The following is a 13288-nucleotide window of genomic DNA, read 5'->3' as shown; positions in this document are numbered from 1 at the left end:
ATAGTGTATTTTTCTCTTAAAATGTTTTTGATTACTTTTATGTCTTTAGTTGTACTGTCAATTGTTGCGCATGTAGATTGTCACATGATTTATACCTTTGCTCTGCTTAGGGTGGTCCCAGAATAATAAGCTTAAGCTTTTAGTTCTGGTTTTGATTTGTTTTTTTCTTTTTGGTTCTAGGGATTTCTTAACTTGCATTTAAAAGGCTATTTGTTATATCTTATCCAGCATATCTGGTTGTTTCATAGTGAGAATTTTGTTCTGCTACATTGCAGGAAGTAGATGTCCTCTAGGTCCCCGTTTATAGACTGTCCTAGTATCTATTAGAATTGTCATTAAACATTAATCATTTCTTTAATGTCCGTCGCTCCAGCAAGAATGTAGTTGCATGGGGGCAGGGACTATGTCTTTTTGTTCAAAATTGTAGCTCCAGCTACTAGCCCAGTCCCCAGAACAATGTCGGGGCTTAGTACTATTAAGATAAATGAATAAAGTGGAGGCAGAGGTGGACCAGGGTATCATATCCAGATGGGTTAGGAATGCCTGTCCATCATTTTGCAAACTTTATTAATCCTTCTTACCCTTCCTGAAATGCAACATTTCCCCCAAATGATTGAATTCTTCTGTAATTGACATAATGTCTCATAGGTGACTTCACAGTGTACTGTTTTCAGTGACCTTCAACATAAATTATATTTATGTTGAACTCAAACCACCTCAGACCTCGGAAGGGCTGGGACAATTATTCTCCCTCTACAGATGAGGAAACTGAGGGCTTGGAGATGCTATGTTTTACCTTTTGTAAGACAGTCAGAATTAAATCTAGGTATTCTGACTCCATGTCTACAGGACTCTTCCTCAACTGTTGAAAATGCATATCATGATTTCTTTACGTGAAAGTAAAGCTGAATGTGCTTCTTTACCAAACTGTCTGTATCTTGCTAAATAAATCAGTCTCTAGGTAAGAATAGGTGCTACAATTAATTTGGTGCTATTCATTAGATACTATTTTGATTTCCACAGCCAGAGTCTCAGGACTCGAAAGATTTGATTTTTCATTTGGACAATGTGTTTATGTTTCTTTTGAGACAAACATTATAAACCACCTTCTGTCAAAGAATTCAGGTTGCTGGAGAACTCTGTTCATTGCGTTGTTGGATGCAGGGGTGTCTGGTAAAGGATGGGGTGTTACAGATCACACGACAAAAGCACAAGGTTCATTGATGTTTCACACACTTGGAGGAGGAAGGTGAGGCATAGGGGAAGAACGCATGGGCAGTGACAGTCACAGCAAGCTGAGGCCCCCAGGTCAATTTCCAACCTCAGGGCTGAAGATCTTGGGTGGCTGGAATCTTTCAGGCCCATAGGTGTTGAAGAAGAGCCCCCTCGACAGCTTGCATTGTGGCATTGGAGCCTTGTAGCAGACACAGAAGCTTCATTCCTGAGATAGGGAGGGGAGAGGGAGTACCAAGGAAGCAAATCTTGGCTACTTACCTCAGGGCAGACCCCTTGGGTGTCGCAATGCCATAGCCTTTGGAATCCAAGTTACCTCCCACCTTCATAGTGTCACAGGGTTTCCGCTGCTCAATGTACTCATTCATGGTGGACTCCAGGAGGTAGGCATATTTGCCTTTGGATTTCCTCACTCGAATCATCCCTTCCTCTGTGGTCCGCACAAAAACTGATGGCTCTGCTGACTTCATGTATGTCCACATCTTCTCAAACACGGCAATTTTAGACCTCTGGCAGGGAAAGAAACAAAGCTGGAATTAAGTGAGCTTGGAATTGGGGTCGGCGCATGCATTAATGAAGAGCTGAGTGTAGCTTGATCACACATTCATGAGCGAGATTAGCTCAGGAAGAAACAAATTATGAGTGATTGCAAAATAAGAGGCTCTAATTAGTACCAGTAGGTTCCAAAGTACAAATATCTTGCAAATTCAGAATGAACAGAATAGCTCAGAATCTTTTAATTACTTCTGAGTAATTATATTCCTCCTAAACAAGGGGAGAATTAAGAAACTGGGGCCCTGCCTGACTTTTAAATACATTAAAGGACATATCTATTGTTCAATAAGGCCATATTTATACTAACCAGAAGAACTAGACAGCTGAATATCAGTGGAATCTGATTTCATTATTGGAAGAAAACACTGCAGAATTTCTGGATCATGGGTAGCCAAGTTCTAGTCATCCTATATTGCAAGACCTGTCCTCAGAATGTATTAGGTTGATGCAAAAGTAATTGAGGTTTTTTGCCATTACTTTTAGTGGTAAAAAACCTCAATTACTTTTGCACCAATCAAATATATTGTTGTCTAATAAAGCTGATAACTTGGGACCAAATATTGTCATCTGCTTACATTTTAAAATCTTCCAAACATGGCCCAACTGCCTTCCTTATTTCCCCCTAAACTCACCTTGGGCCTTCTCCCCTTTGGGACTTTGCTTGGACTGTTTATTCCACTTGAGATGCTGGTTCTGTCTAACCAAATCCTTGTTTCATAGAACAGAATAAATCCTATATATTTAGAGTCCACCTCAGTCCCAAAGGCAATGGTTTTTAGACTCCAGTAGGCACATTATCATGTACACTGATTGTTAAAAAATGCAGATTCCCTAGCTCTAAATCTAGAGATTCTGAGTCAGCAAGTCTGAAGTGGAACCTGGATACATCTTTTTCAGGAATTGTCCCCACCAGGTGATTCTGATCTGTGTGGCCTATGTGGCCCTCACTTTGAGAAACAGTATTGTGAGGGTTGATATTCCTATGGGACACACTGCGTGGGGCACTCACTGGATGGCCAGGCTGCTAGGACTGCAAGTCGTCTCTTCTTGTATGTAGTCTCAAGTATGTGGAAGCTACTTGAGAGAATGTCTTCCTTCCTGTGGGTCCTTCACAGAGTCTAACTGAGTACCTTGCACATGGTAGGCCCCTAGTCAGGGCCCATGATCCAGGACCACGATAAAACTTCTCATTTAGCGTACTATTTCTAAATGGTGACCTTTTCCCAAAGGGTAGATGTATTTTAGGGATACTAAAGTCTGGCTATTACAAATGTTTCCTAAACGGACAAGTGTTAAATACATGTAAGGGACTACTTTTTAAAAACAGTTGTTGCTAGAGTCACATATTCTATATAATTCAGTGGTTAATACATAGATTTCATATTTATTTAATATAAAATTATCATTATACATGCAGCGTATCACTTTTTTCTGTATACAAGTATCAGGTTTATTTCCTTGATATTAGTGCACGGCAAGTGTTGGTAAGATACTGATCTACAATTGTCATTTGAGCCAGCTGATCAATAAAGATATTCGGGGCCCAGGAAAATCACAGGTCTCGAGGGAAAAGTAATGGAAATAGTTGCTATTAAAACTTCAGTTTTAATAGCCTATAATTAGATAAACTACATCACTCGTTTTACAGTCTGGTTTACAATTTGGAAAGGACACTGGACTGGCTGTGAGGAGCCCTGGATATCAGTCTTAGTTCTACTTCTCACTCATGGCTTTGTTTACGGAGAATCCCTTCTCTTTGGGCCTTAGTTTCCCCATCCATTCCATAGGGGGAGTTTGGGCATTGTAATCTTTAAGTCCCTGGCTAGCTTGAAGTATCCGATTCTTTACCTGAAGATACATCATTCAAGCAACAATGTCAATGTGAGAAAGAAGAAGGGAGAAAAGAGAGGGAGAATTCCAAGGTTAGGGGAGGGAGTACCCAGAACTAATCATAAGGTCTGCCAATGTATTTAATATTCTCTCACAGGAAGCAGGAAAATGTATAAATTCAGCTGTGACCAGATTTGCAGATAATCTTCCAGGCACAAATCAACAAACCACACAGCAGGGCAATTGCAAGATGCAATTTGACCTGACAGGATGGACACAGCAGGGAACTGGGCTGTTGACAGGCAGAGCTGAGGAGCCTTCTGGGCAACAGTATGCAGAAAATTAATATGTCCTCTCAGCCTCACCCCAGTGACCCAAATGTTAAGGCTGTGCACATAGACACTCGGGATGAACTATCAGGAAAATCTAATCTCCAGGAATGTGAAGGTAGCATGAATGGCAGGGAAGATTGGAAGCATACTCAGGGCATTTGTTCTTGGATCTCTCCTATCATCTGCAGCTCCCATGGCCCTTCATACATCTTAATTAAACTGTCGATGGAGGATTAAGCATCTCTGGGCTGGAGCTGCCAAGAAGCTCTGGCTGTCATGGGGACAAGAAGCCAGCCTCTTCAGAGACTGGAATAGAAGAATTCTTGTCTCAGTATTCCCTCCTTCTGCCTTGTGGGGGTGGTAGGTGACCTTATCTCCCCACCCACCAAACTCTTGGTGGGATAATTATCCAAGGTCAGAGTCACAGAGATAGAAAGGCTTATTATGCATGGGACATATCTTCGCAGCAGTCTCCTTTTACAGGTAAGGAAACTGAGGCCCATGATGTGGCAATAAACTGTCCAATGTCATGCAGTTTGTTAGTGGCAGAGCCAGGAGTCCTTGGTCTCCTGATTGCATACATTGTGCCTTTCCACTGCAACCAGCTGCCTCCCTCATTTTAGGTTTTATATCTTGTTAGATAAAAGACATTGGGCGAGTAGCATAGCCTTTCTGAGCCTCAGTGTTCCTCTTCTGAAAATGGTAATAATACTGTGCACTTCACAGTGTTGCCATGGAGATTATATGAGAACACAGGTAAAATGCATAACCCAGTGCCTGGCACAAGAAGGCATTCTATAAGTAGTGCAATGACTACTAATAATTATGCTTTTTTTCAGGTTTTACTTTAGGGTAGGAATGCTTCATACCTGGCTTGCTTGGTACCAGTTTCCCTTCCTCTATACATGAGAGACAACGATATCAATCAACGAATCCGTTCATATCAAGCCCAGATGTAACCTCAGAAACTCTAGGCAACCACTACTGACCTGTCAAAGTAAGTACATGGGCTACAACCAATTTGCCACCAATGTAGTAGGCTTGGGCACAGAACTTGTAGAATATGCACTGCCCTGGTTCCAGGTTCTTAACTTTGTGCTGTGGACAAGAGGCAGTAATATGTCAATTGACATAGTGATTAACAAAGACTTTTGAAATTTTAAATCCCAGCTGTGCCTCTCACTAGGTAGGCATGACCGTTTTCTTCTCTGGGCCTCAGTTTTCCCAACTATAAAATGGTACAGTTAGACTAGATGTGTCCACAAGCCCAGCTGTCATCCTGAGTGATCTTTTTAAAAATGTTTGTCAGTTTAATGACACCACCACATTAAGACCATGTGGTTCAGTGACAAGAATACTTGGGTTGAAACAAGAAAACTCAGATTTGGTACCCACCCCTGACACCTGCATCAAAAGAATTTCCCCAGTTTTAATTTCTTATCCACAAAGTGGCTGCCACAAGTACCTCTTCTGCCTGAGGTCACAGGTGAAACATAAATGAAATCATAGATGCAAAAGTACTTTGAGGACTGGTGCATGTTGTCTATACTATAAGGCTGAGAGCATTGTTAAGTGAATTAGATGATTCCCTAACTGCATCAGCAGGGGTTGGGGCATAGGACAGGCTTTATGGACAAGTAGAAACAGTCACCTTCTTCACACTTTTGTTGCAGGCTAAAAATGTCAGGGAATTGTAATGAGATTGTAAGTGGCTTTTTTATTAACTGACTGGGTGAGCTTAAGCAAGTAATGCCTCTCTCTAAAATGACAGGCTCTGACTAGATGACCTCTAAGGCACCTTCTTGCTCTGATACATTGAAAATTGATGATTTTAGCCTTGGGGTTAGGATCAGTGATGGTTAAGGTTTTGTTCCCTTTCCTGGCTATCATACAGAATACAAAGCCCATGGTCAAGAACCTGCAGCACCTCCCACAGTGGTTTATTCGGGCCTGGAGTTTGCTCCATGAAGTTGTAGTGAGATAACTAGGTGTGGCTGTACAGGATCCCTTCTCTTTTGCTGAGGCAATATGGCAGCCTGCTCTCTCTGCTCCTTCTGCTACTAATTAGCTGTGTGATCTTAGGAGATTACTTTTAATTTTCTGATCTATAAAATGGGGACATATCCTAACTCTAATCTATAAAATAGAGACAATCTCTAACTCACCTTTAATGAGAGGATTAAATGAAATAATTCATGTAGGGTGTGCTTAGCACAGGACCTGGTTCATATGTAGATGGTAGCAAACGTTTCTTATTACTCTTATTTGACGCATATATGGTAGTTCCATGTACTGTTTCTTCAACTCCTGGGACAAACATCCCTAAAGTCCAGGGAAACCACAGGTTTTCCTGCTTCTGGGTATCTGCTCAAGTTGTTCCTTTTGTCTAGGATATACTTAGCCTACTCAGGTCTGGCCTGGTTTTGTGATATCTAGAAATGTTTACACGTCTAACCTGTATGGCTTCAGTCTCTACCAATTCTTCAGAATGACTCCCAGATGTTTGCATTTCCTTAAAGTCCTAATGGTATATGGAACCTCCATTGATTGTTCTTTGTTTTGCCTCTTACTTTAGATACCCTATCTCTTTTAGTCTTGTTAGGCTCTAATATAGACATTATTCTCCTCATTATATGCATGAATGGAAATGGTGTCACAGAGGCTAAGGGCACAGAACAAGTAAGGGATGGAGCCAGGTTCCGGGCCTCCATCTGCTGACCTTGAAGGTTGTACTCCTAAGCTCTCTGCTCCTTTGCCTCCGCTCACTATCTCCTGCTAAAACACATCTCACCACCTCCACTCCCACTTCACATTTTCTCTCTCTCCTGGAACTATTTAATAGATCACTTTTTCCAGTTATTTTTTTCCCATATACTATCCTCTTATTCATCAAGTCAACAAACATTCACTGAGCTCCTTCTATGATATAGAAGGGGACACAAAGAGCATCAGGTCCAGCTGTTGTCCATAAGCTGTTCCTAATTGATTATTAACTAGACTATAAGGTTTCTGTGAGAACAGAGAGGAAATTGTATTTGATGTTTTTTGCAGCCCTCAGAGAATTAGCACAGACTGAAAAAGGCAAGGGATCTAAATCAATGCAGGAGCTTTGAAGCTTCTACAAATGTAGAAATGTGGATTTCTGAGGCGGGTGGTAGAAAGCTTAGAAATGTCCTGAGTTTCCCTGACTTACAGTCAGTTAAGCACTTGCTCTGGCTACCTGTTATCTAAGGCTATATAATGAGGACATTTTAATGACAGCTGTGGTTCCCTTTTGAGAAAGTGCCTTGGGACAAAGGATGTCCCTACCCTGAAGAACTCCTTAGTAGATCCTGCTTCCAGCGTCCCGTAGGCAATTTCTGTCTGCTTTGCTAGGTCCTCTGCACTCTCAATGGGAGACACCATCCTCTCCACGGTCAGGAAGGCAGCCAGGTTGGCTGTGTATGAGGAGATGATGATCAAGGTGAAGAACCACCAGACTCCGCCAACGATGCGACCAGACAGGGACCTGTAGGCCAAAGGGAAGAGGCATCAGCAGCATGGACATCAACTGCGGAAGGCTCTGGGGAGGGACTGAGCACTAGTCTGGGGCTTGGCGGCAGAGCTGTCAGGCCCTATTGCACCCTTTTCATCTGTCAGCAAGATGTGAGAATTCAAATGTTAGAGAGACTCCATATTTTGTTCCTTATTACGGACATGGACCTGTGGGGTTGCTGTCCTTCAGGGGTAATAAAGCCGACATGCACGTATTCACACTCACTTTCACACATATATAACAGCAAGACACATGATGACAAAGACAGATATGCCAACACTTGCCCACAAAAATCACAAATATGCATAATCAATTACATACACACCAAATGGTTTGTGCATACACATATGAATGTAAATGCATTTATATACATGATGCAAACATTTGATTGACTCAGACATGTTTTCAGACTGCCTTATTATTGCTCTCCTGGCTGGCAAAGGCCACCAAAATAGTGGACTAGAAGGAAACGAAGGAAGAATACATTGGAAATAGAATCAGAACAGTCATACTCCAGCCATTGTGGGGAATGTCACCATGGGGTCCAGACACAATTCTTTTCCCCACTCACCCAAGGAAGATAATTTGGCTGAAATAAAAAGATAAAAAAAGGCAAATATGACAATCAATTATGAGGTGAGAAATGTATCTTTGAATTTGTCAGAGTGCTATTCTCCTCTCTTATCCCCCAAACAATGAAGAGAAACATAACCAGCCAAGAGTTCCATTGTTCTCTCTCTGATCTGATAGGATACTTCCAAGTCCAGGGTTTCCCAAGATATTATAAGTTGATTTGCATGTGACTTGTGATTTTATGTGGTAAGCAGTTAGGGCATCGAATAATAATGAATCCTATAGTGATAAAGTTATTTGCATTTCATTTCTGTTTCCATCCTGTTCAATTTATTGAGGAAGTGTTATTCTGGAGCTCCTGTACCTTTAAGCCCTTTCTGACAAGTGCTCTGACAGCCTCAAGCTCAGAGTCTTCAATAGGTGACAGCATTTAATTGAAACCATATATTTAACAATCAGAGAAATCACCAATGCAACCCATGAGTTTTACAAAGGAAGCCAAGAGTCTACTGTGCCTTAGGAGAGCAGTACGCAGGCCTGTTGGCTTGCTCTGTTGTTCCACACTGCTTATCTGTGTTGACCTTATATGTGTTATTCCCACGTCCCTTGACACTTCACTCTACCTTGATTTCTTGGAGATCCCTTTTCACTCTAGGCAGACAGTGTTCACTCCAAGAAATCCAACAAATATATGTCATTGCTTGCTATGTGGAAAAGAATGCTCCTAGGTGTTTCACATGGAGGGGAAAATAAGAGAGAGGGAAACTTGTTGAAATGAATGAGACCAGGAGAGTGGAGCAAAGCTGTGTCGCATGAGGAACAGTTGCAGGAACAGGGAACATTTAACCAGACGAAGAGACTTGAAGAGACGTGTTCACTGAAGAGTTGGCATGAGGCTTGTACTATGTGACCTGATTTAGGAGAACTTCACAGAAGTTTCAGGACAACAACTACTACTTAAATATGAGGAAGGTATTTTTGATGGATAGGGTGTACAACATTGAGATGGCTATCCTGAGACTGAGAGCGTTTCTCCATTTCTGAAGGTGTTCAAGTAGTGAACTGTTTACAGAGATATACTTGGTGGTGACTCTTTGTTCCCCAGGACAGCAAGTGCTGGGGATGCAACTCTAAGGAGGAAAGAGAAGGGGTCAAGGTTCACACGGGGATAGGGACCAGTTGCTTCCTCTTACGCTTTTCCATTTATGAGATTGTGTGATTTAAAATCATAGGTAGGTAGACCAGGATATACGAGTTTCATTAAGCAGTCAAGCAAGATAGATACAAAGAGGGAAAATCACTTCCCCAATGCCCCAGAACCAGTGCACAACGGTTCTGAAAAATCACACCAGTCTTCACATAGAACTATCCCAGTGCTCTTTTCATCTTAGTAGGTGGCAGACACAAGTGTTGAGGTCATTTGAAGCTGCAGCAGCTTTCCCAAATTGGATGAACACAATGGCCTCTAAACTGTACCTGTTTTATTTTTTAAATTTTATTTTGTTTTCAACTGACACATAAAAATTGTACATATTTATGGGGTGCAATGTGATGTTTTGTTATATGTATACGTTATATAATGATCAATTCAGAGTAATTAGCATGTAGATCACCTCACACATTTATCATTTCTTTGTGGTGAGCACATTCAAAATATTATCTTTGAGCTATTTTGAAATATACATTATTGTTAAATATAGTTACCCTACTGTGCAATAGAACACAAGAACTTATTCCTTCTATCTAACTGTGCCTTTGCACCTGTTCACAAATCTCCTCCCATCCCCCTCCTCCTCACTTCCCCAGTCTCTGGAACCACTGTTTCACTCCGTACTGCTATGAGATCTTTTTTTTTAGATTCCACATATAAGTGAGATCATGTGGCACTTGTCTTTTATGTGCTTGGCTTATTTCACTTAACATAATGTATTCTAGGTCCATTAATGTTGTTGCAAATGACAGGATTTCATTCTTTTTTATGGCTGAATACTATTTCGTTGAGTACATACCACTTTTTAAAAAATCGATTCATCTGTTGATGGGCACATAGGTTGATTCCATATTTTGGTTACTGTGAATAGTGCTGCAATAAACAAGAGAGTGCCAGATATCTCTTTGATGTACTCATTTAATTTCCTTTATATATTTATTCAATGGTGAGATTGTTGGATCATATGGTAGTTTTATTTTTAAATTTTTGAGGAACTTCCATAATGCTGTCCATAATGGCTGTACTATTTATGTTCCCACCAACAGAATATAAGGGTTCCCCTTCCTCACACCCTTGCTAGCATTTGCTATTTTTTGTCTTCTTCATAGGAGCCATTCTAACAAGGGTGAGGTGATATCTCACTGTGGTTTTGATTTGTATTTCCCTGATGGTTAGCGATATGGAACACTTTTTCATATACCTGTTGGTCATCTGTGTACTTATTTTTCAAAAAAAGTCTATGTAGGTTTTTTGTCCGTTTTTAATGGACTTATTTGCATTTTTGTTGGGTCCTTATATATTGTGAATATTAACCTCTTGTGAGACACATAGTTTGCAAATATTTTTACCCTATTCTGTAGCTTGTTTCTTCACCCTGTTGATTGCTTCTTTTGCTATGCAATGCTATGCTTTTTAGTTTGATGCAATCCATTTGTCTATTTTTGCTTTTGTTGTCTGGGATTTTGAGATTCTATTAAAAAAATCTTTGTCCAGACCACTACCATGAAACGTTTCCCCTATGTTTTTATCTAGCACTTTCACAGTTTTGAATCTTATATCTGTGTCTTTAATTCATTTTGAGGTGATTTTGGTATATGGTGAGAGATAGAGATCTAGTTTAATTCTGCATGTAGATATCCAATTTTCCCAGCACCATTTATTGAAGAGATTATCCTTTCCCCAGAGCATATTTTTGACACCTTTGTTGAAAATCAGTTGGCTGTAAATGTGTAGATTAATTTCTAGGTTGTCTATTTTGTTCTATTAGTCTGTGTGATGTGTCTGTTTTAATGCCAGTACCATGCTGTTTTGGTTACTATAGCTTTGTAGTCTATTTTGAAGTCAGGTAGTGTGATGCTTCTAGCTTTGTTCTTTTTGTTCAAGATTGCTTTGGCTCTTCAGGGTCTTTTGTTGTTTTATACAAATTTTGGGATTATTTTTCTATTTCTGTGAAGAATGTTATTGATATTATGATAGGAATTGCATTGAATCTGTAGATTCTTTGGGTAGTATGGATATTTTAACAATATTAATTCTTTCAGTTATGAATAATGGATATCTTTCCATTTGCTTGTGTCCTCTTAAATTTCTTTCATCAATGTTTTATAGTTTTTACCATAGAGATATTTTATCTCCCAGGTTAAATTTACTCCTAGATGTGTTTTTTGGAGCAATTGTAAATGGAATTGCTTTCTTGATTTCTTTTTCATGTAGTTTTCTGTTAGACTATAAAAATGCTACGAATTTTGTATTTTGATTTTATACCCTGCAACTTTGTTGAATTTCTATTAGTTTTTTGGCAGAGTTTCTAGGTTTTTCTATATAGAAGATCATGTCATCTGCAAACAGGGAAAATTTAACTTCTTCTTTTTCAATTTGAATGCTCTTCACTTCTTTCTCTTGCCTGATTGCTCAGGCTAGGACTTCCAGTACAATGTTGAATAAAAGTGGGGACAGTGGGCATCCTCATCTAGTTCCATATCCTAGGGGAAAAGCTTTCAGCTTTTCTCTATTCAATATGATGTTAGCTGTGAGTTTGTCATATATGGCCTTTATTGTGTTGAAGTATTTTCTTTCTATACTTAATTTATTGAGGGTTTTTATCATAAATGGGTGCTGAATTTTATTAAACGCTTTTTCTGTATATATTGAAATGATCATATAATTTGCATTCTTGATTCTATTAATGGGATGTATCATGTTTATTGATTTGAATATTATGAACCATTCTTGCATCCCTGGGCTGAATCCTACTTGATTATGGTGCATGATCTTTTTAATGTGCTGTTGAATTTGGTTTGCTAGTATTTTGTGGAGGATTATTGCATCTATGTTTATCAGGGATATTAGCCTGTAGTTTTCTTTTTTGTTGTGTCTGGTTTTGGGATTAGGGTAACTCTGGCTTCAAAGAATGAGTTTGGAACAATTTCCTCCCTTTCAATTTTTTTGGAATAGTTTGAGAATAATTAAATTAGTTCTTCTTTAAATACTTGGTAGAATTTTGCAGTGAAGCCATCAGTCCTTGGTTTTTAATGATGGGAGACTTTTAATTACTGATTCAATCTCATTGCTTGTCATTGGTCTTTTCAGATTTTCTATATCTTCATAATTTAATTTTGATAGGTTGTATGTGTCTAAGAACTTATTTTTTTCTAGGTTTTACAATTTGTTGTGTATAGTTATCATAATAGTCTCTTACGATCCTTTGTATTTCTGTGGTATTTTTAATGTCTCCTTTTCCATTTATAATTTTATTTATTTGAGTCATTTCTTTTTTTCTTAGTGTTGCTAAAGGTTTGTCAGCTTTATCTTTCCAAAAAGCAACTCTTTTTGAGCTTTTGTGTTGTTTTTAGCCTCTATTTTATCCATTTATGTTCTGGTCTTTATGATTTATTTCCTTCTGTAAATTTGAGATTTAGTTTGTTCTGCTTTTTTAGTCTTTGAAGTTCAGTGCTAGGTTGTTAATATCTTTCTATTTTTTTTTGACATGGGTGTTTATTTCTATAAACTTTCCTCTTGCTGTATCTCATAGGTTTTTATATGTCATATTTTCATTTTCATTTGTCTCACGAAATTTAAAAAAATTTAAAAAATTTCCTCATTGATTGGTTGTTCAGGAGCATGCTGTTTAATTTCTGTAATTCTGTATGGTTTCCAAAGTTCCTCTTGTTATTGATTGCTAGTTTTATTGCACTGTGGTTATAAAAGATACTTAATATAACATTGATTTTTAAAAATTTGTTAATACTTGTTTTGTATTGTGATATATGTATGTGATATACTTGTTTTGTATGTGATATATGCTGTAGACTGTTCTATGTTCTGTTGCAAAGAATGTATATCCTACAACTCTTGAATGCAATGTTCTGTAAATGTATGTTAGGTCCATTTGGTCTAGAGTGCATCTAGAAACATCTGGTCTGGTGTTTCTTTGATTATCTTCTGTCTGGATGATCTGTCTATTGGGGAAAGTGTTGAAGTTTCTCCTATTATTTTATTGCAGAGTATAGTTCTCTTTAC

General features: G+C 38.9%; 1 protein-coding gene across 2 annotated transcripts in view; it reads right to left on the bottom strand.

The window, feature by feature from the left end:
- GRIA1 (glutamate ionotropic receptor AMPA type subunit 1) overlaps positions 1-13288 on the bottom strand; it is a 326869-nt gene that overhangs the window by 42426 nt on the left and 271155 nt on the right. For both annotated transcript variants that reach the window (XM_033180678.1, XM_033180679.1), the window contains exons 12-13: positions 7260-7458; positions 1495-1742 (exon numbers count right to left, since the gene is read on the bottom strand). In XM_033180678.1, the coding sequence (XP_033036569.1) occupies positions 1495-1742; positions 7260-7458 (447 nt within the window). The remainder of the gene's footprint in view (positions 1-1494; positions 1743-7259; positions 7459-13288) is intronic.

This window comes from Trachypithecus francoisi, unplaced genomic scaffold (genome assembly GCF_009764315.1).
Source record: "Trachypithecus francoisi isolate TF-2019V2 unplaced genomic scaffold, Tfra_2.0 Lachesis_group2, whole genome shotgun sequence".
NCBI lineage: Eukaryota > Metazoa > Chordata > Mammalia > Primates > Cercopithecidae > Trachypithecus > Trachypithecus francoisi.
Note: the sequence above shows the minus strand (reverse complement) of the source record. Positions and strands in the feature narration are given on the sequence as shown.